This window comes from Paramisgurnus dabryanus, chromosome 10 (assembly GCF_030506205.2).
Source record: "Paramisgurnus dabryanus chromosome 10, PD_genome_1.1, whole genome shotgun sequence".
NCBI lineage: Eukaryota > Metazoa > Chordata > Actinopteri > Cypriniformes > Cobitidae > Paramisgurnus > Paramisgurnus dabryanus.
In genome coordinates this window covers 19,147,754-19,175,534 of record NC_133346.1, presented here as the reverse complement: position 1 = coordinate 19,175,534, position 27,781 = coordinate 19,147,754, and the positions used below count along the sequence as shown (strand labels likewise).

Sequence of the window (27,781 nt, the reverse complement as noted above, 5' to 3'; positions counted from 1 at the left end):
CTAAACCACTTAAGTAACGCATGCAGCTTGTCGAGGCATGTTTGCAAGGGTTGCTGGGAAATAGTGGAATGTGAGGAATGGGAGATGATGTGTGTCTTAGGTGCTATCAAGTAGGACGTATTGTCATAGGCTGCTTTCGGCTCTCTATACATTGCACAATATTACAGTAACTAGTGTATGAATGTTTATGCAATGTTGCACAAACTTTTCCTAAGTTTTAGCTTTCAGACATAACTTTATTCTCTAGACTTCACTGAATCGCCCTGACACAAAGTTTGTGCTCCGTGGTAGAGCATTGCATTAGCAGCCCAAAAGGTCATGAGTTTGAACCCAGGGAACGCATACTTGTAAAAACTTGGATAAAAGTATTTGCCATATGCATAAATGTGAATGTAACGTGTTTCATTTAGTCCTCTAAATAAAGACCAGTTCAGCTGAGTTACATGTTGTTGTAGCTCAACTAGTCAGCCATTGGATAAGTAAAATAAAGGCTGTGGGTTTCATCCAAGTAGACACATAAAAAGACAGATAAAAAATGTATAGTAAATAAGTTGCCGCATACTGTTGTGTTGGATTCATACTGGCCACAGGCTCATGGATTGACGCTGTTCTGTTGTATGCTTTAGTTACAGTGGATATTAAATTGAATATCTTAAACTGTCCACAGGGGCAGCATTGTGTTTTGAGACGGCAAACTTATTTAATAGCTGCATGTAACTTAATTTTATTTATGGTTAATGGCGTCTATGTTACAGTAACAGTCATTATCTTTAGTGTGGGTTTAGCAAGAAAACAGTTTTCACTCACGAACATGCATGGCGTGGGTCCAGTTGACTCGTGTCAGTGATCAACATCCGGTCGCCTTTTTATTTCACCAGGTTTTCACACTTTAAAACGGTTATATGAGAGAATATGTATAAAGTACAATTGTGACAAATTCGTATTTTAAGTACATTTCATAATACGTAATATACCGGACGAAGTTTACCCTGTATTAAGCACTTCCGCCGTTTCCATTATTAGCACGCGCCTCGCCTCTTGTATACGCGCACGTGGCTTATTTTAGTCAAGTTACTCATTTTATACCGCCACATTGCAGTTTAATTGCTTTTATGAGTATATGTCTGTCGTAACATGAGTTGGTAATTCTTAAGTCACATTCGCAGAAAGGCCTGCCCTGCTTCATCGTTAGCTGAAGTCAGATGTTGCCAGATCTTCGTTCCCTTTTGACGCAGCGGATACAAATCAGATGGAAATGTATGTTAAGAAATTCGTTTTATCAGTATCAAACACGCTACGTTGTGTGTTATCTTGTGACAGAAGGTTATTTTGATCATGAGGTGTTTCTTTATGCATCAAGTAGGCTTTGCCGCCATCTTACGGACAGCCTACAGAGATTTTCCTGAACAAAAGTTTTTTTTGTCGTTTAAGCCATATATTGCATAAATATACATACATGAATTATGTAATGTAGCCTATTATAAATAAATATTTATTTTAAATAAATATGCGACAGCAAAATTAGCTTAAAATAAAGACTTTTAATACGTCATCTTAATTTGCTTACAAAAAACGAAACAATATTAAATCAGTCTTATGGGCAGAATAAAAGTTTGAAATTCACTGTATAAATACCACATTTATAATACTGTATCCTAGTGCAGTCTACCTGTAAGTAGATATGTATATAAAAACTGACCATTTGAGAACAAAACCCAACACTTGAAAGGTGGTACCCCAATTTTAACACATGAACAACAAGCAACATTTTAAATAAAATACGTTATCAAAATATTTGATCAAATACACAGAAAAAGTTAATATAAAGTCTTACAAAATGATTACTTGAAGATGCATATTTTATATAGATTCATCAAACAGTGATGAACTTGGCAACACAAACTTGGCAAATCCATTTCATCAGATTTTCTGCCAGATTTAAAATGAAAGCTCTACTGCAAATCAAACTCGAATAGAGAAGCAATGTGTATAAATAATACAAGGCAGGAATGGATATAGTGGAGATGAAAAACACCTAAAAAAGTAAAGTTCATATTTACAGCAATAAAATAAATCCCCTTGAGTCTTCACGTTTCTATCGGTGCAGCAGGGTTATTTCGGACACAGTTATCTTTTCCACAGTTGCTATCATCATTACACTCGCATTGACGCTGTGTGGAGAAGGTAGGCTATTAGACATTTAAATAAGTAGAAGATTATTGTTATTATGTGAAATTATCTTAATTATTGCAGAATTGTTACGTAACAAAACATAAAACAACGAGAATATCAATCAAACCTTGGTGAGTGGGGTTTTAATGATGTTATTGGCTGACAGCTCTGATGTGGTCAGATCCCTGGACTGAGGGTCCACAGCGGCCTCATGAGGCAACTGCAACAAAAAGTTTTGATGTTAGAGGGTCACATCAAAAGTAACCACACTGGAAAAGTCGAACATAACATGCAGACGGTGAAAATCGTTGGACATTTAACACATCTGCACCTGTTTAAATCAAATATTTGGGCATTTAATCAAAATGTTGAAATACTATATTTTAGATAAAAGTATAAATCCAACTTAACAAAAATTTTCTAAGTTGTGCTTATGCTGTCTAAATAAAAATTGGGGTCTGTTAAAAATTCTGTAATTTTAGTAAAGCAATTGTATTGGACAGCTTACCAGGACAAGGGGAGCCCTGAAGAGGTAACTAAAGGGGTAGTTTAGGAGATTGAGGCAGGAGATGGAGTATATATCTGCATAGCGCAGTAACTGACTGGCAAAGAGAGTTTTTGTGGAACCACATCGAAATAAACTTCCCATTTTTCCATAGCACAAATCCATGCCATATGTCACCATCTGTAAAACACACAGAATAGTATATAATAACAATATTTTGCATTATGCAGATTAGATAGGAAAAAATGTTCCTGTTGGTAGAGAATTGCGTTAGAAAATGTTTTGGGTTTGATTCCCAATGTATAGTAAAAAATTATTTCTTGAATGCACTGTAAGTTGCTTTGGATAAAAGCATAAGCCAAATGCATAAATTTCTATAATACGTTTTTATGTTCGTTCACCTTTGGCTTGCTTAGAAAGCTTACTTTGTTCTGCAAAGCTGCTTAAAAATATTATATATTGAGAAAGGGGGCTTTATTAATGAAACTGAATTGATTTGAATGAACTCACCTTTATCCTTTTCTGAATGGCACTAATATCTGGACACTCTCGAGTTTCACTGTCCAAATGCCTGATGGGATAAAGTTTTGAAGCAGTAAGTATGTGGCAAGTTTCTATCCTTGTGGGATATTTTTGTTCTTACAATAAAACAGCAAAACCTAACAGAAAAAATGCAAGATTAAAGGCCAACGTCTTTATATGTAAAGATACTAAAAGAAGATGTGAGTATAGATTGGGAATCTGCGCAAATATATGGAGTGGTGTATATGGCGTGCTATGTCGCCATCTATTGACCATTTTAAGTATTGCAGCTTTGGTTTATTACTGCGAATGCAATACTTCATCAGTTGAATAACCTCCATGGCAGCCCCAAACCATTTACAATATGTAACCCTTGACCAAAAACCCAGTCATAAGGGTCATTTTTTTAAAAATAAATGAGCTTTCCATTGATGTATGTTCATTTGGCCAAGATACAACTATTTGGAAATATTGAGAAAATCACCTTTAAAGTTGGCCAAATGAAGTCCTTAGCAAAACATTACTAATGATAAATACATTATTTATTTATTTATGGTAGGAAATTTACAAAATATTATAATATTTTAATAATAATAAAATATATTATTAATTATATTTAATATTTAATATAATATTTGTATATGAAAAATATGTAATTAATATCCTAATTATTTTTGGCATAAAAAATATATAATTTTGACCCATGCATTGTATTTTTTGTTTTTCTTACAAATATACTCTTGCCAGGGTCACATTTAATATTTGTATAATACTTAAATATTTACACTTAGTCCCTTCTCCAGTGTTTTCCGTGTTTTTTTTAAGCACAAACAATGTAAAACAAATGATTTCTTACTGATATAATTCAGCAAGGAAAATGTCCAGATGTCTTAACTCCTCAAACATACCTGTGCAAGAAATAAGAAAACTGATTTTTATGTATGTGTAATATAAAGGTTCTGTAATAAAATATTTACATTTATATTGACCCGTAGCTAAATTAATATTTAGATAAATCCAGAACCCTTACTGTTTTTGTCTGCCCACACATGCAACTCCTTAGCAAGTTCAGGAACGACCAAGAATGTCTTCCAGCCTTGACGTTTCTTTGACTTGAGGATGTCCCCAAAGATATGATCACCCACATAGAGGACATCTTTCCCCCTAACATCCAGCAGGTCACAGACGATATCAGAAGATCCTAAAGGGGTGAAACAAGAGCAAACAATGTAGCGCTTTAAGCAAGTTCAGCATAGAAATAATGATCAAAGATAACAACTTTTCTTACCTCCAGAATACACTGTCCCATGTTGAAGAGCTCCGGTATACGTTCCTATACGCAGCTTACCAGTGTCCTATATCAGAAATGTTTTAAAAATCATTGTTTTGGAAACTGTATCAAGTGAAAAATAAGATAAAAGAAATAAAATTGTTAATGACACAATTACTTATTAAAAGCTACTTTCCTCAAAATAAAAGGGTTAAGTGCAATAACTAAATCCTTTAAAAACAACTCACCGTGTCTACTTGTCGTAACACTGTCCCTTCTGCAAAGAACGAAGGCTTTCTCGTGTCCACCACCACTAAGTCAAAGTAGGAACGCCAGGATGTTTTGGGGGTCTAAACAACATGAGTATGATGTATTATAATCAATGTCTTTTGACATGGCTTATGAGAACCATAAACATTAAATAAATGTGGGTTTAATGCTCACTTTAGAACCAGCCGGTGAATCTAACAAGTACTTCATAATACCCTAAGTAAAAAAAATAAAAAAATTTAAAGCAAATGATATTGTGCATGATGTTTAAAATTAAATTGAATTATGTTTTTTCAATAAATGTCTCTCTCTTTACCTCTGTGTAATTGAAGTCACTGTTAGTGGCCAGAAAAACTTTGGCGACCTCTTTGATACGACTCAGTAGAATGGGAAGGCGGGGCTAAACCAAAACAATACCGAATGTTTGTCTGTTTATAAGTACAGCATAGATATTGCAGTAATTTACTGTAAAAATGAATGGATACTATTGGCACAGACAACATACAATATCATGTGCTATGGAAGAATAATAACTCAGTGAAGTTCATCTTTATTACACATAACTTACATCTCTAATCACATACTTATCCAGGTTCTTCAAAGTTCTTTCCTTCAAAGTTCCCTAAAAAAACACACAATGATACATCAACAAAATCAGAAAGGCAATTTATGGTACAGTAAAACAAAATGACAACAAATAGGCCTTAATGTCTTGTTTTACTATTATTTATGTTTTTTGGGATCTAAAGGAATAAGAAATTGTTTAACCTATTAATAAATAACACATGCTCTGCGTGCAAATACATAGTTGGGCTCAATTTAACTTACAGTGTCATGAAGGTGATCCATGGCGTCCCTCACATCCTGAAACATGCTTCTGTGTGACATGAACAGGTCACCATGTTTGAACCCTTTCTCACAGCTAAATGGGGAGAAATAGTCATTTTAATGGTGATCTGTTAAAGTTTATTTGTCCCATGCAAGCTACAATCCTAAAAGATAATATTCTAAAAAAAAAATGCGCAATGTCATACAATTATAAATTTACTATCTATTTAGAAAGGCTTTTATATGTTGATTATTCTATTATTTGCATTGTGGTTCTTATTTTTATGTAGCACTTAATTGTTGCACTTTATTTGCATTGTCATACTTATTTTTTAATTGTAGCACTTTGAGATTCTCTGGAATGAAAGGGCTTTATAAATAAAATCTATTATTATTATTATAATAAAGTGTTGCTAGGTGGCTGCAGTGGTTGGTCCCAAGTCAAAATTTCTATCTGTACCCCAAAGGACACAAAATGAGCCAAACTCCAAACTTACAGTTAACAACACCAGAGTAGTTTTGTTCAAATATCTAACAATAGGTAACATATGAGAAAATTTATTTATAAGAAACATCACTATAATCTCTAAGACAGTGGTTCTCAAACTTTTTCTGCATGCGGCCCCCCTTGTGTACCGTGCATTCCTTCGCGGCCCCCCCAAAGAAAATTTAGGACAAAAACTGTTCTAAAATTTAAAATTTTAATTAAACAAAACATATTAAGTTATACAAAGTAGTGCTATTGGTTAGTAGCCTTATTTTTTTTGTTTACTTACACAGAATTCATGATAAGTGAATGTATTTTATAAAATGCCCCCGGACCCCAGTTTGAGAACCACTGCTCTAAGACATGGTTAAGCAAGTAAAATACTGCTTACTTTTTGTATCTGGCACTTTTGGTGAAAAAGTCCACAAGGCATGCGTAAAGATACGTCTCTGCGAGAAAAAAACAAAAAATTAAGTTTTTATAAGAAGTGTTTTTTTCTTCATTTGACTATCACTGGTGTATACCTGATAGGTTGAAGAGCGTGTTGAGGATGTAAAATCGGTCGGTGTCATCTCTCTGGATGAACTTGTTGGGATAATACTGCTGGATCTGTGTGCTGCAGACAGACACGTGTTAATATCACGTACTGTACGAATAGATGCATAACAAAAACATGGACGGTTGCATGCATCAAGGTTGGAGCTTACGATGAAGCAATAACCGAGTAACAAAGCTAATACACCTCACCATCCTGTGCTGACAGACAGATCTAACAACTAGATGAGCTAAGCTCCTGAATAAAACCACCGTGACACTGGCGCCCGATGAAGCAGCCCTCATAATGCGCTCTCAGATGATACAGATAGTGAATATCTGTACTGTTTTTGCAAGTATAAATGCATTTTTATTGATGCTTTGAGATTTACTCATTGATGTAACAGAGTTTTTGAAGTGATCTTTGCAAGCTGTATACACCAGTACCCAAATCCTTATATATATATATATATATGAGCGCCACAGATCTGGTGGAATTATGTCTATTCTAATCCTGCATGTGTTTTAACAACATTGAACGTACAGTAACCCATATCCGGAAACTAACCCTCATAAAATCTATAAGCCATTGTTCAAAAACACCCATCTACACCAGGTGTGAGATATAAATAAACTACTAATATATATCTATTATGGCCGATTACATCATCAATGCTTGGCCTAAATAGTGGGATTAGGGGCTCGTAAGATACTTTCCACAAAGTGTTTTGTTTTCAACACATGGCCTGTAAAGGTTGGCAATTCCTGAACCACTATTGCAGAAATATCTATAAAAATATCTGTTTGGCACTTTTTCAGGCCATGATTTGTTTTGTTTTTTTATTTGATGGAGAAATGACATCAATCATCTTTAAACATTACAAAACTTTTATCAAGTGTGTGTTTTATTTGTGTCTTTTCTTTTAAACTATTAAAATGATCCCTGTTCGAGTCTCACTTACCCTCTGAGGTACTCGAGTCCATGTGTGCACACCAGGATGTTTCCATTGGAGTCTATTTTCAACAGGTTACCGTACTTGTTATCGTACACCAGACCTCTGGAAAGAAAATGAGAGAGTTTTGAAACTTATACAGTATAACAAAAGCTGTCACTTAATATATACCATTTGGATACAGATATGTATACATAGCTTTTCTACCTTCCTTTATTTCTAAGAGCGCATGAGTCTACTTACATTTGCTTATTTACTTGTTTGAATAATAAATTAGTGAACATGTGCTATAATGAGACAGAATGTATTATTTGTATGATTATCCCCACAGTCTTATTTGTATAAACTGGTTTATAACAGGCCGAAGTCTTTTATTAAAATAGGTATGAAAATATACTCAACTGGCATATTTTAGTGCAGAAAATAGCTGCTTTATGCCTGTTTTCATTCAAATAAATAGAAGTTAAACAGTACGGTATTTGTCAGAATAAAGTTCGACATGGTAGAGAAATGCTGACGAAGTTTTGGACAGATAAGAATTTGTAAGATGCATCGAGGGTGTGGAGAGCGCCCTGTGTGAAATATCGCGAAATGGATTTCCCAAACTGGTCTGCCCTCTCATTGGATAACAAATGCTTACGTCATTGTGAGTCACAAATGATGACTGATCTCAAGGAAAGTGGGGTTATAGTCACAAATTTTTTTATTAATTTATTTGTGTCCATGGCACAAAATTCAGCTTTTTTCGTGCCTTGAGCACAAATGTAGTTTTCGTGTCACTCGCACGATTTATATATATATATATATATATATATATATATATATATATATATATATATATATATATATATATATATATATATATATATATATATATATATATATATATATATATATATATATATATATATATATATAGATAGACATTTTTTAAGTTATTTTTTTGGGCCAGTTTTTGCTTTTATTTAACAGTGAGTTTAGGAAAGGACATGAAAATACAGGGAGGAAAGAGGGGTACGGGATCGGCAAATGACCACGAACTGGGAATCGAACTCGGGTCGCCGAAAGTGAGAAAAGCACCACATGTCGGAGTGCTGCCTACTATACCATTGGCCCCGACATTTTCTTAATATTTTTTCGTGGCCGTGTTATTTTATGTATTGTTTTCTCATAGTTTTTTAAAAAAAAATATTTTTCACTATTGTCGCTTGGGGTTTGGGTTAAAATCACTTTCTGTTACATTTTTAAACATCCTAACCAAACCCCAACTCCAGGCAAGAATAGTTTTAAAGCGGAAGAAAAACATGTAGAAACCAATACATAAGAGTACATCCTAACCCAAACCCCAAATCTAACCCCAAGGGACAATGATCTAAAAATAGGGAAAAAAAGAGAAAAAAATACATAAAATGACACGACAAAAAAAAAGTCGTGCCATGGACACGAAAAACTATTTATAGCAATTAGGGATGCATTACGATTAATCATGATTAATCTATAGCAGAATAAAAGTTTTTGTTTACATCATATATTTAAGAAAAAAAATATATTTATTTATTAAGTATTTATATATAATATAAATGATACATAAATATACAAATGTATATACACATGTATACATTTCTTTAATATATTCATGCATGTGTGTGCATTTATCTATACAAAGTTATATACACAGTTCACACACATATATGATGTAAACAAAAACTTTTATTCTGCTATAGATTAATCGCGATTAATCGTTATGCATCCCTAAAAATCCGAGGACACGAAAAAGACATTCGTGCTTAAAGCGCGAAAAAAGCTGAATATCACAAATTCAAACCCTTTATGCATGATACCCTTAAATGAACAGATCCGGATTAACAGATTAACACAGAATATAGACTTTAATTGTATCAGTGATGTGAAAACCCACCTAAAGCTATTTTCCTACATAATGTGTGAAATAAAAGCTTGATATCTTTAATATTGACTGAGTAAGGTCAAGGTCAAAGATTGAAATCAATGTGAAATCAAACTTTGATGATCTTAATCCCAAGATCAGATGATGAGATTTGATTTCACAGACAAGGTAACAATAATGTGTAATGTAGACATGATTCTGTTTTGCACCATCATACACTTAAACCCTTCACCATGAGTTCACTGACTTTAATGTCAAATTTATGCACATTAACACAGAAGGTAACACTCACCGTGTAGGGAAGGTTGGGTCATACGTATAACCCAGCAGCTCGTGCGGGTAGCCGATTGACACAAGTCTGTCCCTGAGAAGTTCAAATCCCAGACTTTCATACTCAGGAGATTTGTACACTGTTGAGAGCAATGTATGAGGTTAAAATAATAGTAGCACTTCACACATAACCTCCCAGAGGTACCGTAAAGGTTCTCACCTGCCAAAGTGTAATCCATGTCAAAGCCATAGCACGTTATGTTTTCCAGTGTCAAACTCCGATTCACAAAAACCCTAGGGGAAAAATCATTTTTATCAGATAGGTTGAGTATATTCACAGAAATAACCCCCTACTTTTTCAATGCTCCAAAACTGTTAATGACCTTTAGTATGATGAATGCATGCATGCATGTAAATTTGTATGTTTATGCATATATCAAGTCAGCACAGTTTAGCTCTGTTCTTATCAGGTTGCCCATATGACAGCGATCCAGCTGGTGTGAAGTAAATGCTGTTTGAAAGACGTAAAGACGTAAGGCGAAGTCGGCGCCAACTGGCACACTCCCTTCTTGGCAATATCTCTACACAAACCCATCACGTTTCGATGACTAGAACGGATAATTAATGACTATGCAATCTTAATATAGTCTACAATCTTAATCAAATGCATGGAAGATAAATGATGTTTTCATGTTGGAAGCATCATTCATTTGAGAAAAACTTAATTGAAATCCAAAAGGAAAGTTATTAATGACTTACAACAACATAAACAATTACTTCTTATTCTCTTATAGCAGGTTCACACTATTATGAATATGAATGAATGGCTGCACTTTAAGGCCAGTTCAAATACTGCAGCACAACCCACAACTCAAATCAATAAAATGCGCTGTATCTGTTTAATTTAAATGTTTTTTTTTTTACAATAAATTGATCATATATCACTAATTCACATTAATTTTATCTTTGACTCTTCTTTCATCTTTAAAATAAGTGAACTGGAACACAAACGCATAACCTTTTATATTGCATGATGTCAATGAAAAGGGTGTCACTGGTCATTTTTTTTTTCTGTAATGTATTTAAAGTAAATGCTGGATTAAATGTTAAATGCACTCTCAATTGCAAGTGACTTTGGATAAAACATAAATGAATAAATGTGCATGTAAATGTAAATGCCAGCCTTTAAATACAACAAAACTATAGGCTACTGTGTTGACCATATCAATCTGTATTCTTGCAAAAAAGTGAAGGTTCCTCAGATTATGAAAAGCTTTAAAAAAGAAACTTTGATTTTCGTTTTACAAAAAAAATTTCTATGGAATTGCTTTGAATAATGTTGATCTCTATTAAGAGTGTGAGTGAAAGTTAATAATATAAAGTTTGTTTGTTGAAATTATTAGTCATCAACAACTATTCATAAACAAAAACAGTTGCGATTATCAGTCATGTATGTTTGAATCAGAGTAAAGGAAACTTTGATGGATAAAAATGGTGAGCTGGGACAAACAGTATATCTATTATATTAAAAATTGATTTGTTAAAATGGTTACATCACATATATATTCAAAATAATAATGTCATGCTGTTAACATACTACAGTACATAACATTTAACATTTACTGAAGTGAAGAGTTTTCAATGTGGGAACCACTCATTTCTTATAAAGTTCCCAATTTTATTTGATTTTTTATTTTGAACAATATTTGAATGACCCCCGAAAAAAACACAACGGACTTCATGTTGAAAACCAATGACTTGGATAAACAAGCAAGACGGTAAGTTCAATTTATTTGTCTGTCGGTGAACCTAATCGATTATGATCACATGTCCTTGTATTGTGTAATCCAATGATATGAAATGTTGATCAATTCTCCAATAAATATCTCGTGACTGATGAATTCATGCTATAGGTAGGCCTATGTGAAACTACTATAAAGCGTAAAACTACAGTACTGTTCAGCTAATATACCTGTCCTTACCTGGACTGAAGTTCCTTTCTCCCAGTGCGCAACTCCATGGATAGTCTGCGGCTCATGTCCAGCGCCGCGCGCTGTTCGCTGTCAGCCTCGCGACTCCACATATCATATGTCACTGTCAGCGGGTCGATGCCTGACGCTGTTTCCTTGCTATTTAAATTATTTCATGTGGCTGACATCATCAGTGTGAACGTACCGTGTGCTTTTGCTTACAAACAACCACCCTACGTGCGTAATTTGGGCGCGGGGTGGGTCGCGCGTGTGCATTTGTGAAGTTGGAGATCTCTGTCACGAGAAGCTGCAGCGCTTGGCTCAAGCACGTAGATTGTGTTATCAGACGGGGACACGCGCAGCAGCCTAAACAAGACAGCCGATACCCAGCTTATTCACCATAAATATTTCATACAGCACGCTGTTTTTTCCACATCTTCATTCTCACATAACTTTGAAGAGCTTGTCTGTTACAAACCAGTGACTGTAACGAGTGAATGCATCTTCAGTGGAGTCATAAATCCTACTACACGCTACTTTTGCAGTGTTTTTGAAAGATGCTGAATGATGAATAATGTAGGTGTGTTATTCATACATGTGAACCATTACCAAAAATAATGGGTTCAGTGGTGTGGTGCCTGGAGAAGTGGGTATACCCTTAATTTATGCCCCATTTTTATTTTTTTTTTAAGGTAGAAGTGGTTACCTCATGTCATCAAATAAAGAAATGGGTATACTCCATACCCTGCACTACACCACTGCATGGGTTTACCATAAACTGTCAGAAAAAAATTGACATTTTCTCTATACCTGGTCCTAATTTGGATCATTTAGGTACAGATGTGTGTACAAAATTTGAACACTTTAGGTGCACGATTGGTCTTTTTGTAAGGGTACCACCCAAGTGACAACTAGGAACCATAACTGTAGTTTTTGTAGTAAATTATAGCAAACCACAAATTGACCATTAAGAGAATTAACCTTTTTTTTGGTGTATTGATTAATATTAGAAAAATATGGTCTTACTACACTGTAAAAAACCTTTTGCTGCCTTAAAGTCGCAATGAAATTAAAATGAAAAACTATATATATTTTTTATATTGTGGAATTATAACAAATGACTTATCTGTGAGCTTCATTATTTTTTTTAAAAAATTGTGTGTTCTCATAATCTTTAATCAAAAATGCAAATCTCCTCCCCTCCTCAAAACGATCTCTCTTCACTTCCGGTCATAAGTATGGCAGGTGGGCGGGGTCCGGGAGAAGATCGCAGCGATTAGCAATTAGCAACACGACCCAACTTCAAACGATCCAATCAGATTTCGATGGACAAATTCAAATCCAGCCCTGCCTTATTTCATCTCAAAAGCCGTTTCATTCGGATATACATCACCACGGGGAAAATAAGGCAATCGCTACTTTCGTTTCATGGCGACTTTAAAAATTTTTGTTAAATCAACTCAGATTTACAAGTCATGTCAACAGAGATGAGTTGTCACAACTTATAACACATAGTTGAGAAAAGTCAACTTAATTTTATAAGTTGTAACAACTCACCTGTAGTTATAACAACTCATCTCTAGTCAAGATAAATAATAGTAAGTTGAAATTACTTGTAAATCTGAGTTGATTCAACAAAAAAAAATTTTTTACAGTGTATAAGCATGGTTTAACTATTGTTTTTGAAAAACATGGTTTTTAAAATTGTTTATTTTGTGGTATAAACCATTGTTTTATTACAGGAACCATGTTTTTTTTTTGGTAAACTATAAAATTATAATTTTTGTAAAGGTATTATGGTTTTGCTGCCATAACATTTACTATATAAAACCATGGCAAATTTTCCTAATGGGAGGTTGAGGCAGATTATCACATGATCATGTTGTATGCTATAGATATTTTTCACATTTTGACTAAAACCAAGGTTGTGCGTGATGACATTGTTGCTGCTTCTTAAATTATACCACCATGTTGATACAAAAGTTGTTTTTACTGCAATAACTGGCAACCCCCATTATAACAACCTTACGCACTTAACAACTTGTATTTATTATAACGACATTATTCGCTTAAATTATAATATAATAATAACCATAGCATGCTTATTTGTAGTAAAACTACAGTACTGTGCAAAAGTCTTAGGCCACCACCACCAGACTTGTTGTTTTAGAAGTTTTAATGTCCATCCATTTTTATTTTTCAATCTATTTTATTAAGATACAAACAGAAAATACAGGAAATATGAACAAAAAAAATAATAATATCAATGTTTTCTTTAGGCATTGTCTGTGTTTAGTGTGACCTTAATTGGCGCTAAACACATCTTGAGTGTTTTTGAGCAGAATGAAGTAAAAAGCCTAATTTCTTTAAAATTAGAAATTAGGATTTAATTTTATCTAGGTTTAAGAAATCCTGCAGCTGCCTGCTATTGCTCAAGTGGAAGAGGAGTTTACCCTATAAAAACTTGACACATCAGTTTACATTTTTATACAGTTTTTAATACTATATACACATTTCCGGTATTTTCTGGATGTATTCTATTAAAGAGAATGAGAAAAAATTATATAATAATCACTATAACATTTCAAAAACAACACATCTTCGTGGCATGGTGGTCTAAGACTTTTGCACAGTACTATATATAAACTACAAATTTACCATTGTCTCACTGAAGCAACAGTGGCGGAAATAACCAGGGGAACTCTAAATGAAGACAAAGTATTTTATATTTTTCAAACACAGATGCAAAAAAAAAAATCACTAACGGGAATACCACAGCAACTTTTCACATTCATGCAACTTGAATAAAAACACTTCTCTTGATGAAGCAAAGCTCAGTGTGAGGGTGGGATTGACTGTCAAAAAAGGGTCAGGCTTTTAACTTTCGACAATCCAATTATTTCCCAGATGATGAAATCAAGTCCCACCCTACACTTTTCCCATTCCAGTTTCACTCACATCACAATAGGGAAAATTAAATGTTCAATCCCTTTAAATTCTAATAGATTTTGATTGGCTGTCAACGTTTCATTATTCATCAGGTGTAAAAAAATGTTTTGAAGTAAATCTAATGACATCATTCATTATAGTTTTAATAGTCATTGTCATGTAATTGTTCCACCGATTCATCTCATTACCTGTAATTGTTTACATATTAAAAAACCATTAAAGAATAAGTGAAACAAAAGATAAAGCAATTACCTTCTTAGTGTAGATAAATATGGATGATTAAAGAAAGATGCCAACAAACATACTCGTCTTGGTGGAGTACAATATTTAATTTGATAATTTAATGATGTGGTAAAAATTCATCACACCCCTGAGGCCAAGATGGGATGGTCAAGAAAGGCAATATCTCCACAAAACCATTCATGTAACAATGTCAATAAAAGCATTGCACCACTGCAATTGTATCAGGCCAAACCTGTATTGGTATCCCTCAGCGTGACAAAGTACAAATCTATTGATTCACCGTTCAGTTTGCCTCTAATTGAAATTGGATTTTGGGTTTACAAATGGAACATTGCATAGAGTTTGTCTTAACATACTGACTATATTTCACAAATAATAGACCACATGGAATGCTTATTGGGTGGTACATGCATGCACACCGACTTTGATTCATCTATGGTAAATTACCTATTTTTGCGCTGGTGCTAAAGCTTGGTCTGGATTTCATCGAGGTACAGTTTAGACTGTTGAGAGCGTTTCTGGTGCATTTTTTTAAAGTCCTCTGTGATCTCCAGAACAGTTTTGTTCTTGGTTTCTGGCACGCTGAACCAAACAAATATGCCAGAGAAGAAGCAGAACGCAAAGAAGATGAGGAAGCAGAAGTAATCCAAATGCTTCTGCAAATGAGAGTATCATATATGGAGAAATAAATTAGTATTAACTAACTCATTAATGGTTTAAAGATGATGCTATATTGAGATTGGCAAAAACTACAGAATTCAGTAAAACTCTGTCCCCCGGTTTTTAAAGACAAAGCTTAAAGGGACACTACACTTTTTTTTTAAATAGGCTCATTTTCCAGCTCTCATAGTGTTAAACATTTGATTTTTACCATTTTTGGAATCTATTTAGCCAATCTCCGCATCTGGCGGTACCACTTTTAGCATAGCTTAGCATAATCCATTGAATCTGACTAGACCATTAGCATTGCGCTCAAAAAATTTCCAAAGAGTTTCGATACTTTTCCTATTTAAAACTTGACGCAGTGCCCGAAAATAGTGCCTTGCTATTGAAAGTTACCAAGGGGACTACTTTCAGGCACTGCGTAATATCATTGCGCCTCCTGCTGCCATGGTACTGCAACAAAATCCGTGATTATTACGCCAAAATGAGAGTATAGTACCTAGCCACATCGGCCTAGAAAATCACAACTTTTAATTTTCTGTTGGTCTAAGTACACAATGTAACTACAGAAGAGTCAAGTTTTAAATAGGAAAAATATCGAAACTCTGGTCATTTTTGAGTGCGATGCTAAATGGTCTAATCAGATTCAATGAATTATGCTTAGCTATGCTAAAAGTGGTACAGCCAGACCCGGAGATCAGCTGAATGGATTCCAAAACAGTAAAAATCAAATGTTAAAAATGAGCCTATTTTTGTGCTAGACATGCTAAACATCTCAGTCTCATAGAAATTCCTCTTTTAGAAATGTCAGCCAGAAAACAGCCCAATCTGAAAAACTGATGCTTATGACATCACAGGCATCTCACTGCCCCTCCACTTTTAAATAATTGGCAACATTTTTTGAGTGGCAGCAAAGTCAGCCAATCAGTAAAGAGATTGCAAGTTAAGCCAGTAGGGGGAGCCAAATAGGTGCAAAACCACTTGTTTAAAATCCCCCACCCTAATAGAGCTATCTGAGAGAGGTTTTTAGGAAGCTTCTAAGGCATTACAGACCCAAACAAAAAAATTTGTCTACATGTCACATCAAAGAACAAGGATAAATACCCCGTTCAATCATTCTATGTCACCTTTAACTAAGGCCTAGTCCTGACTTTATCTTAGCTTTGTCTGTGAAACCAGGCCTGTATCTCTAAAAAAATAGCAACAAATCAAAAGAATATTATACTATGACAAAATGGGTCATAAAGCTAAGCTACAGTATAGCAAACTTACCACTATGAGGGGAAATAACATGCCCACCAGGAAGAGTCCGACCCAGTTAAGGGTGCAGCCCACAGCGAACGCTGATGGTTTATAAGACTGTGTAAATATCTCAGCAGGCAGTGGAGACGTTACAGCCGCTGTGAAAGAGAGAATTGACAGTGTGGAGACAACTGAGCTACAGACGCATCTGTCAGATACACTACGAGTGTACGGACGACTATGTGTGGATGTACCTGGTCCAGTAGAGAAGACGACGATGTAGATTAAAATGAGGACCAAGCTGCAGTATGGCATCCAGGTTACAGAAGCCTATAGCACAGAGCCAGACTGATTCAACATTTGAGAAGGCATAGCTTTTTTTATTCTGATGAACACAAAATAAGATACTTTGTTAAATGATGTAAACACACAGCTAATTGTAACCATTGACTTTCATAGTAGGAAAACCAAATACGATAAAATTTAATGGTTACAATCAGCTGTGTGCTTGCCATCATTTATCAAAATATATTTTTTGTGTTCATCAAAATAAAAAACTCATAAAGGTTTAGAACAACATGAGGATATGATGACAGAATTTTCATTTTTGGGTGAACTATCCCTTTGATACTTCATATTTGCCTTTATCTACTAAAACCCTAACCTGTAATACTCATATTAACCTATAGAGGTCGCCATTATGTTTCACATTCTGAAATTGATGACACGTAATGGTTGAAATATTACTACAGTTTACTGTAAATATTAGGGTATCTTTTATAGCAGGGGTATCCAAGCTTTTTGTAAGCAAGCGCTACCACAATGGATAAAATAATCTGAAGGGCTAAATTTTATAGTCTACTCAAATTTTTTTCTTTTACTTATTGATTTTAAATAATGTTCATCATCATCATTTATTATTTATTTAATGATCATTGTGTAAAATTTTAACATAAAAGAAGAAAAACTATTATAAAAATATGTAATAAATAAATAAAATTGAGGCTATAAATAAAATGTGCTTTAGCGGGCATCCCACAGACTCTGTGCGGGCAACCTTGTGCCCGCGGGCACCATGTTGGATAACCCTGTTCTATAGTTTATCATCTGAGAATTTTTTATTTCCCACTCAGACATTTCTTACCTCTCAGAGATCTTGAGTTTCACATCATTTAATAATCTACTGGTTAATCATGTTTACCTCGCTGTGGCATTAATAAAATTATTTTTATTGCAACAATTTTAATTACATATAAACCCTACATGATTTTTTGACAGGTGTACCTTTAACCTTGTTATATATCTTTTGACTGAAGTTCAGATTCCTCTTGCATGATTTTTGATAAACACTTTGGAAAAGGGAGCCAGGCCGAGTACCAAAACACACTTGTAGCCAATCAGCAGTAAGGGGCGTGTCTACTAACCGACATCGTAGCCTAGGTTGCATATGCGTGGAGCGGGTCTATCAAAAAAAGGTCAATATTTTATTGGGGTAGGGGCGTGTTTGTTTAGGTGATTTTAAATGTCAACATTGACTTTCAGAGATCATATACCAATGATCAGATCTTCTTGTTCCAAACCTCCAGTTAAAAAATAACACTATGGGCAGGTTTCCCGGACAGGTTTTAGATTAATCCAGGACTAGGCCTTAGTTATATTAGGACATTAAAGTAGTTTTACAAACACAACTTACAAAAAACAATGCAGATATGCATTGCACTGATATATGTTAAGATACGTCAATGCAAATTGTTTTTAAATCAAGAGAACTCAAACATGCATTTTAACTCAATAATTACATTAGCTAGGATACATTCAGTTACAGCTATCTATTGTTTTGTCTTAAAATCCACACAGTCATTTTTTTTTGTAAGATATGCTTGCAAAAAAATATAAAATGTCCTAATATAACTAAGATGTAGTCTTGGATTAATCTAAATCCTGTCTAAGAAACTGCCCCTTTACATGCATTATAATATAGCAGACCTGTAGGTAGAGCGTAACTGTAAGCAGAGCCAGCGCTGCTGCCATTAACAGGTAACCCCTGAAGAGAAGAACCCTCTTCCCTGTGCTTTCAATGAACAGCACCTTAAAAAAAAAAAAAACATGATTAGGGCTAAATTTTAAATAATATATTGAGTTCTGGTGAGATATATGGGCTTTGAGTTGATATGTGGTAGATAGAGAGGAGCTCACACAGGCTAAGGAAGCAGAAATTTCACAAAGTCCTGTTCCTATGGCGGCATAGCGCACATTTTCTTTGGGAATACCAGCCGCTTGAAACACATCAAATGAATAAAGATAGACCTGTAAAGATATTGCAAACATTTTCAATTAACATTTATGTACATTGACCCAAAACGACCCAAATCACAAATGTAAATTTTTATCAGTATGCATGTCCCCTAAGGGTTCAACTTTAGGGCTGGGCAAAAAAAATCTAATTTTCACTAAAAAAAAAAAAATAGTTACGTGATTGATTAAAAATCAATTCTCAAAGGCCATGAATTGATTTTTTTTTTATGAAATAACCAGATTCTGTTTGATCAAGGAATGTGACTGTTTTGACTTTTTATAGCACACATTTTTCATCTTGCATCAAAATTGTATTGTATTTAAAGTAATTGTATGCATTTGAAAATTTGTACCCAAGATAAAAAGTGTAAAATACAGGTTGGTGGCTCGAGAACCGTGTATAAAAACCGAACCGAAATTGAAATCGAATCGATCCGGAACATCTGAATCAATACCCAGCCCTATTCAACTTATGACCTTTTGCACGGTTAATACAATGACCTACCAATAGGAACCCCATAATCATATTTATCATAGATAATTAATGGGCAAAATGATGACAGTAGCAATTTCTGTGAAATTACAATAAAGGGAGAAGTGATAAGATTTACTTTTAAGGGAAAATAATTTACCCACGATTATATTGAGTATATTTTCTGCTCTCTGCCCAAAATTATTCATCCTGCTTCCTGACTAGACAATGTAGTGGCATATGGTAAGTGTTCTGACAAAACAAACACCCTCATTTCAATAATTCCCAGATTGAGGAGGTGCATTGTGCATTGACTCTTTGTGACTCACGGCGTTGATGCCGCAGAGCTGCAGAGTGATGAAAGTCACGATGATGGTGAGGAGCTGCCAGCGGACACTGATGTCGAAAATTAGATCCATGACTCTGTGGATCTTCACACCTTTTAGTGCAGCGTGTTCAGCCAACATTTCCTCCATCTCTGGTTTAGGGTCATTTTTAGCTCCCCACAGCCTGCGCAAAGCTGAACCATGTGTTATATATAATATTATACCATATGCTTTATTCTGATTGGTTGAGAAATGCTCAAAGGGTATGCATTAATTATTAAAACGTGTCAAATATCTTAAAATAACCAAATATCATGGTATAAGTGAATTAATTGACTCCTGTCCTTTAAATTATTTGAAAATTATGCACACCCGCTTACCGTCATGCCGCATTACCACCTTGATTGTGCATTATTTTCATATAATTCAACGTCCCGCTATCAATTATTCCTTACATGAAATATAATCTTAACAGGGTGTACTTTTTCTAAATTGTCCCATTTTCACCCCTTACTTATTCTGCAACTGTTCCTTTAAGACATACACATTTACATTTATGCATTTGGCAGATGCTATTATCCAAAGTGATCGAACCCATAAACTTTGCATTGCTAAGGTAATGCTCTACCAGTTGAGCTACAAAAACATTTTTATATATGGGTCAATGACAAAAACAGTTTGGCAAGATGAGAAATTCAAAAATCTTTTTTAAAAACTTGTTTTAAAAGCACGCATCAGGTTTATTTCAATGCACATAGTGTATTATGTACATTTTGTGCAATTTAAAAATAATCACATTTGCACCATTTTTATGAAAGGTAAGACTGAATGGACCTGAAAATGTCAAATGGTGTAACCGCCAATTGCACCAATAAATGAGAAATATTAAATATTGTATCCACCTTGATGGCATGTATGCATAATAGAAAAATAATAATAATAAAATATCATTTTATTCGTCATTTAAAAATGTAAATTTTAATGCATTTTTGTAATATTTGTCCTGACATGCTGAAAACAGCTCTGTTTTCTAAATAATCTTTGAAAAATTATGTAAAAATGTATGTAAAATATATATATATATATTACACTAAACTAGATGATTATTTTTATTCCACATTTTTAATCAAATATATTTACATTTTCATAAAAAAAAAGCTACACCAATTGACACAGGCCAGTTACACCACATTGACATTTTTGCAATTATCCCCCAAATATTCTTTCAAAATGAAATAAAACTAGAAATTTTAGACTTGGTCCTCAAAAAAGAGAATGTATGCAAGTAATTGCAAATTTATTTAAATTTTTAACCCTTTTACATTTAATCGAACCATACGGACACAAAATTATTAACGTTACATCATTGACCCATAAATTTTTTTATTATTGGCTATAAAAGCAATAAATTTGGGCGTTAAAAGCAAAAACTAAAATGATACCTCCCCTACTGAACAACACTTATAACCTTATAATAATAAAGTAGGCCCTGACCCATCTCGCAGCCATCTTTGTCTGCCCTCTCCAGCAGGAGATACCGTGGAGATTCAGGGAGGAAGGGCAAGGTAAGCAGCTGCAGAAGACCAGCCACCCCGCTGACGCCTAGCAACCAAATCCAGCGCTCCTCCGTGCCCAGCAGCTCACTAAGACACACACATACACAAATAAAAATCCAACTCATGAATTAATTGGATGCTTATGACATCAGCACAACTACCCACCTGATCCCGAGCAGCTGTCCTGTAAACTTCCCAAATGACACGAAGGATGCGACGGAAACGCCAACCATTCCTCGCAGCCTCTTGGGGGCGCATTCCAACAAATACAGAGTGTGGACCGTCAAACCCACACCTGGTCCATACAAGAGATGTCAAATGTGTTTCTAGGTAGGTAGACACTACTGCATACTAGGCAACAATGTTATGAACTCACCAGCATTAATGCCGCATAAGAAACGTCCCACCATGATCATCTCAAATGAGAGGGCCATCTTACTCAACAACATCAGGACAGCGCCACAGATCGCCACCACATTGTTTAATAGCAGCGTTTTCTTTCTACACAGGTACAGGAACAGACAGAATGTTATTTGGCTGTACAAATACACCTAAATGATGAAAGACAGATACTAGGTGAATTGGAGATGCCAAATTGTATAGAACAACTTGTGAATGGATTAACCAACATGAAACAAATGATTAATCCAAATGCATGTTCCACCAGTTTAAACTTTAACACGTTTGATGCTGCTATAAAAAAAATCTTTCTTACAAATAAGATGTGTATTTTCTCATGTCTCAAACATCTTATGTATATCCAACCAGTTTTTATCACAAAACAAATCATGTTGGGGTCTTGATCAGCCTGTTGGGATTTATCCTGCAATAAAAACCAGCTGGATGTACATTATTCCTAATTTATCCTTATTCTGCTCAACATATGTGACCATGTCTGTGAAATCCAGGGGTTAAAGTCAATTTTTTTACATAAAATCATCCTACATAAATTTAAAAAAACATTGACATTCTGTGAAAATATAACCTTGATATCTTTATCCAAGTTTGGAGGCTTAGATTAGCTACTTAACAAGGAAACTTAATTTTCCAATCATGGATATGAATGCATCACCTTCCAAACAGAGTTGCCATGCGTCCAGCGCAGAGGGCGCCGATCAGTCCCCCGACCGAGTATATGGATACGATGAAGGACCAGATGAGGGACAGCTCCCAGGGTTCAAGGGAGCGTCCGTAACGCAGCTGGCAGGTGCTGTTCACCAGCGTTTTAATAAACTTGCAATGTAAGCACACGAGTCTGAGTTGATTATGTCATTCATTTTATTTTATCGAACCTAGGCGCTTCACAGGTTAGCACCACCTCATAAGCTCTGATATGTATTGATTGTTAAATCCTTTGGGAATGTCTCCCCTTAAGACAGCAATAGAAACACATCTGATTAATAGTGATTACAACCAACCCCTCCAATCCAATTGCCGGCCCCAAGACAGTAAATCAACCTACGACACTTAATAACCAAGCAGTACTTACAACCGATGGCGAGTTCAATACGGAGATATTAAATCCATACTGGAAGGTTCCTCCTATTCCTGATATCAAAATGGTTGCGATGAGCACAGGACATTTCAGCTGTAAACAAAAGAAACAACTGTTTTTGGACAAATACAATCATGTAATTTAATCCAGAACATGATTGTTTTTACCAGTAGTGCTAAGGCACGAGTCATTGTAAGTGCAGCTTTGCTTGAAATGAATAAGGATGACAAAGCATATACAAAAATGTCTAACTTACTGTTGAACTGTAACTTCTGTGAAACGAAACGCTTGGTTGAGCTTTTGGTTAGAAAAGAGGATAAAGGTGATGGCTTGGATTCACCTTCTCTCCAAATGCAGCTGCCATTTTATTCACAAAGAAAATCAATACAATGATAACACTTTTGACAAACCGTCTCTTTATTTGGCCAGTGACGATATTTTGGATGCTTTGACAATATAAATAATGCAGGAATCATTTTTTATTGATAAAGTGACCATCAACAATAACATGACATAAATATACAAACAAAAATAATTCATATTACAGATCAAATTATGATCAGAGCCATCTTCGGCAAAATTTCATTTCATAATGTCTTTCATTCAAAGCCATGTGATGTAGTTGGGTGTTGGGGGCAGCGAATACCTCCAAGATCTTAAAGCAGAATGAAGCGCGTTACTCCTCCTCCTCTGACCTCCTTTAGACGCTGACAGTGGCGTAACATGTTTAGCATGCCCACAAACTTCTTGTCCACCTTCAGCTGGGTAAACTCTTTAATGTCTTGCTCCACAACGAAAAACTGACCTGCAGGACATAAAAGAAGTTGGATCACATTGTTTGGCTTATTAAATACTAGATCTTTCAGGATAAATGACCATCTTCATTTGGGCACAAGTGTGTGCGTGTGCCCGTGACTTTCAATTCCCCAAATGACAAGACTGTTAATACATGATGGACTGTGGGGATCAATGAGGTCAAGCCATTGACCTATGGCTATGTAGCAGACATATAAAACGGAGATACCCTTGGTGTCCTTGGTTTCTTGGTCTTTAAAGCGCTGCTGGAGCATACGAGACACGTTGTTCAAGGTCTTGACTGGTTGATGGAGAATCTTATATTTTGCCGTTACGGCTGTATTGATGCTTTGCACCGTTGCGTTCAGCTGGTCGTAGGTCACGCGGCCTTTCATGTACCTGTGACAGCAAGAGTAAAAGTCTGATTCTAAGAAATGCAACGTAAACTTACACTTAAAATGACATAACCCACAAAGTCCCCCGATTATGTAGCAACAACAACACTTTTGTGCGCAAAATGAACGATTTTATTCAACAATTTGTTCTCCTCCTTAGTCCTTAAAGGTGAGGTGCATGATTTTTAAAAACACTTTGGCAAAGGGAGTTAAGCTAAGTACCAACACACACTTGTAGCCAATCAGCAGTAAGGGGCATGTCTACAAATATGTGTGGGGCAGGTCTCTCAAAAGAAGGTCCAGATTCTATTGGGGTAGGGGCGTGTTTGTTTAGGTGATTTCAAATGTCAACTTGGCTTTCAGAGATCATGCACCCCACCTTTAAGTGAGCGTTTACTAGTTGTTTGCTGTCTTTGCGCACAAAAGTGTTGTTTTCGCTTCATAATATTATTATTGAACTATTGATGGCACATGGACCTTTTTGACGATGCTTTTCATTCTTTTCTAGGAAAAGTGTTGGGGCCGCATGGGACCAACATCTTTTCTAGGAAAAGAATTGTAAAACAAATTGGACAGTCACAAGCCTCCTAGTTTTCATATCTATAAATGTGTTCAGAAGACAATCAGAGGACTTGGTGGGTTAGAACAACACTGGGGTAAGTGATTTATGAATAAATTGTCATTTTTGAGTAAACTAACTCTATAAATATCTAAGCAGCAGCTGCTGTTAGACACAGACAGCACATTGAATCTTTTTCTGTGTATGTTGGCTCTTTTTCCAAAATCTAGTGAGCAACCTTGCTGGATACTGCCTACATAGGTAGCTGATTTCTAAGACAACATCCAAAACCACAAAGTTTACTGTACCCACTGACTTCTATAGTAGGAAAAACGAATATTATGGAAGTCAATGGGTACCATCAACCGTGTGCTTTCCATTATTGATCAAAATATCCTTTATTGTGTTCAACAGAATAAAGAAACTCATACCGGTTTAGAACAACATGAGGGTGAGGAAATGATAATAACACATTTTTTTGGGGGGGGGGGGGGGGTTGTTGTGTGAGAGACCAGTTTGGAAGGACTCACGGTGGTATGCTGTCAAACTCTGGGACAGTAATGAACTCCAGCTCTTTGATCTGTTTGCGGTGGGTTTTCTTAGGTGGCCCCTGTTCCTTCAGGGCCTGTGGCGCATCTGTCTGCCTGTTCTGAACTGCCACCTGTCCCTCCCTGAAGTGAACAGAAAAGGCCAAACTCATCAGTTTCAGTAAAGCACAAGATGGCTGAGTTTGATCTGTTGTCCCTCTTAATGATGAAGCAAACTAGCCCACCCAATAATAAACAAACCAAAAAAGTAATAAAATAAATAAATAATACTCTTGTGGTGCTGCCTGTTGGCCTTTTCTGGGCATGTGCGGAGGCATGTTGTTCTTAAGGTGATTGGCATCTTGTTCATCTTCCTGGAAAAACTCTTCCAGATCCTTTCAGAAAGAAAAAATAAAGACCTTTTATCTTATATGGGATTATTTAGTCTTAAATAGATAAAAGCCAACATTATTTATGGTGTCTTTATAATGTATGCAGATAAAAAAACTCCACACCTTTAAGTGCTTCAGCATGTCTCTTTGCTGACCTACATATCTTTCAAAACGATCAAGAAGCTCATTGATGGCATTGACTTCTTGCTCGATTTTTAGAAGGGTTCCCCGTTTGTCTGGATCTTTTGCTGAAGAGAAATAACACGACTGGTGTAACGTAACCAAATGAACCAATCATACAGCTGTATGACGTTATAATCTAATTTCACACATTAGGTAAATGCCCATACCAACAGCTCGAAGCTCCAGGAGTCTTTTAATCATGGAGATTTTGTCATTGATATGTTGTGTCACTTCTTCAAACTCACAGTGATTCATAGCTCTTAAAGGAAAAGTGATTATGGGTCAAGAAGACTGCGCATATTTAAATGCATGGGTCAGATTTTCTAGACCAAAACAAACAAAAGTGAGCAGGTGAAACAAGACAGATACTGATGAGGAATGAAGCACAGGTCCAAAGTAATTGATATTAATATCTAATAAGGATATTGTTAAATATTATTGGGTTGATTCTTCAGTTAAAAAAACTCTCTAGTCCACTAAGAAGTTTTAAAGAAAATGCTTTTAAACTTTTCTCACCAGACTTTCCAATCAATCTGATTTACTGTAAACCAATTTGACCAATTCATTGAAAACATTTGGACAAACGTAACACTTAAAGACAAAGATAAATATTTAAGTCTGATGTATGTAATATTTTCAGTTAGTATAATAATAGCTGATACATCATTACTTATTGAGATGGGTCCACGAGGAGAAAAATCTAATAATAAATAAACAAATAAATAAATAAATATCAATTAGACATTTAAACCAATTTTAATATTAACAATAAAAAAGATATCATATGTTCAAATGCACTTTTTTTTATTATAAAGCTTAATAATAATTTAAAATTAATTCCTTAAAAAAAAATGTAAACGCACTTTTTAATGACGTCACTTAACTCACAGCTGATTGGTCGAATTTCAATATGCCTGAACTTACAGCCCTGCAAGTTACCATAACGACTGAACACGACTGAAAACAATCCACCAGTATCCACTTGACACCAAATAAAACAGAATTTGGTCAAATGAAACTCAAACTTACCTGGGTAGCAACTTAAACCAACTGCAAAAGACCGCAGTGCACGCTTCAGATGTCAGCGCAACCAGTAACAGACACTGCCGTCAAAGTAAGACACTGCACACAAAACATTGTTTATCTTTTCAACACTTCTCCGACTAACTTAAGTTATCTTCTTCTGCATTATTATCCTAGCAGCACAGTCCTCACAGAGGAAACCCATGAACTCTCTTTTAGTTTAAAGACGCTTAACTTTAACTGTCCTGTTGTTGTGAGCTAACGTTAAATCCAGGCTCAATGTAACGTTAGGTCTAAAAACACAGCTGATACTAAACCGGCGAAACAATTCAGGTAATAAATAAGATACAGGTATGATTAATAATACTTGCCTGTTTAAAGCTTTCAATGAAAAGAAGCAGATCAATATATTTCATATGTGAATGCGAGTGAAATATCGCGCCAACATTTAAACACAAACGCACGCACGCGCAAAATGCAGCTTATGACTCACAGCCGCACTTTCGCCAAATCGCCACAGAAAATTCCTCAATATTAAAATTACATATTTTAGTCTTATAAACCCTTTCTACGTCATCATTACGTACTTACGTGTATCTTTTTTATTTCTCTGTACACAACTTTAATTAAAAGTACAAATTAAATAAAAAATCCATCTTAGACTTTAGAAAGTAAAACAACCTGTTATTGAGTATAGTAACTACTAGAGAAAGCTGCATTAACTTATTTCTTTTTATTTGTACAAATGTCAAGTGAACATTCCTGTAGTAATAAAGAGGAAGATGATGCATTTATAAATATTATGCAAATTAATTATGTAGTGTCACCAATTCTCTGTATGATTCTCATTTACCATAATAACATTTGTATTATTATTCTCATTTCAGCAATCGGCTATTAAAAACCAATTGAGCACTAATAAGACCCCTTAAAAACAGATTTAATACAGTTACAGACTCTCAGGGGTGGTTTCCCAGTC

General features: G+C 35.1%; 3 protein-coding genes across 4 annotated transcripts; all 3 read right to left on the bottom strand.

The window, feature by feature from the left end:
- Window positions 1–1,521: 1,521 nt before the first annotated feature.
- nt5c2l1 (5'-nucleotidase, cytosolic II, like 1) lies at window positions 1,522–11,919 on the bottom strand. Its single transcript, XM_065290456.2, has 18 exons — window positions 11,700–11,919; window positions 9,938–10,011; window positions 9,740–9,857; window positions 7,551–7,646; window positions 6,579–6,670; window positions 6,446–6,503; window positions 5,568–5,661; window positions 5,308–5,361; window positions 5,056–5,139; window positions 4,914–4,955; window positions 4,718–4,819; window positions 4,488–4,554; window positions 4,230–4,400; window positions 4,056–4,107; window positions 3,188–3,248; window positions 2,681–2,857; window positions 2,300–2,392; window positions 1,522–2,171 (listed from the first exon to the last, which is right to left on the bottom strand). The coding sequence occupies exons 1-18, from the start codon at window positions 11,798–11,800 to the stop codon at window positions 2,088–2,090; spliced, it is 1,620 nt and encodes a 539-aa protein (XP_065146528.1). The 5' UTR covers window positions 11,801–11,919; the 3' UTR covers window positions 1,522–2,087.
- Window positions 11,920–14,458: 2,539 nt separating this feature from the next.
- slc2a11l (solute carrier family 2 member 11, like) lies at window positions 14,459–22,888 on the bottom strand. 2 transcript variants are annotated; one of them, XM_065290181.2, is made up of 10 exons: window positions 22,506–22,888; window positions 21,810–21,934; window positions 21,599–21,728; window positions 21,372–21,520; window positions 19,881–20,071; window positions 18,981–19,091; window positions 18,771–18,872; window positions 17,039–17,114; window positions 16,815–16,942; window positions 14,459–15,535 (listed from the first exon to the last, which is right to left on the bottom strand). In XM_065290181.2, exons 1-10 carry the CDS (start codon window positions 22,523–22,525, stop codon window positions 15,344–15,346), a joined length of 1,224 nt encoding a protein of 407 aa, XP_065146253.2. In that variant the 5' UTR covers window positions 22,526–22,888; the 3' UTR covers window positions 14,459–15,343. The 2 variants fall into 2 exon arrangements, with proteins under 2 accessions (XP_065146253.2, XP_073672162.1); XM_073816061.1 differs by having other exon boundaries at window positions 16,815–17,114.
- A 433-nt stretch (window positions 22,889–23,321) lies between these two features.
- On the bottom strand, window positions 23,322–26,904 carry ska1 (spindle and kinetochore associated complex subunit 1). The gene is made up of 7 exons (XM_065290462.1): window positions 26,809–26,904; window positions 25,947–26,038; window positions 25,720–25,844; window positions 25,496–25,599; window positions 25,208–25,348; window positions 23,953–24,122; window positions 23,322–23,733 (listed from the first exon to the last, which is right to left on the bottom strand). The coding sequence occupies exons 2-7, from the start codon at window positions 26,032–26,034 to the stop codon at window positions 23,585–23,587; spliced, it is 777 nt and encodes a 258-aa protein (XP_065146534.1). The 5' UTR covers window positions 26,035–26,038; window positions 26,809–26,904; the 3' UTR covers window positions 23,322–23,584.
- Between the last annotated feature and the right edge of the window lie 877 nt (window positions 26,905–27,781).

Excerpts from the sequence above, each read along its gene's own strand:
- nt5c2l1 (XM_065290456.2), bottom strand. The coding sequence starts at position 11,800 with ATGTGGAGTCGCGAGGCTGACAGCGAACAGCGCGCGGCGCTGGACATG. Across the intron at positions 5,662-6,445 it reads AAAAGTGCCAGATACAAAAA|CTGTGAGAAAGGGTTCAAAC; the intron begins GTAAGCAGTATT and ends CTCCCCATTTAG. Across the intron at positions 5,362-5,567 it reads TGGATCACCTTCATGACACT|GGAACTTTGAAGGAAAGAAC; the intron begins GTAAGTTAAATT and ends GTGTTTTTTTAG.
- slc2a11l (XM_073816061.1), bottom strand. The coding sequence starts at position 22,525 with ATGGCAACTCTGTTTGGAAG. Across the intron at positions 20,072-21,371 it reads CAAAGATGGCTGCGAGATGG|CTTTGCGCAGGCTGTGGGGA; the intron begins GTCAGGGCCTAC and ends CACATGGTTCAG. Across the intron at positions 15,536-16,814 it reads TGTTATTTCCCCTCATAGTG|AAGCATTTGGATTACTTCTG; the intron begins GTAAGTTTGCTA and ends TCTCATTTGCAG.
- ska1 (XM_065290462.1), bottom strand. The coding sequence starts at position 26,034 with ATGAATCACTGTGAGTTTGAAGAAGTGACACAACATATCAATGACAAA. Across the intron at positions 25,600-25,719 it reads ACATGCTGAAGCACTTAAAG|GATCTGGAAGAGTTTTTCCA; the intron begins GTGTGGAGTTTT and ends TCTTTCTGAAAG. Across the intron at positions 25,349-25,495 it reads CAACAGGCAGCACCACAAGA|GGAGGGACAGGTGGCAGTTC; the intron begins GTATTATTTATT and ends TGTTCACTTCAG.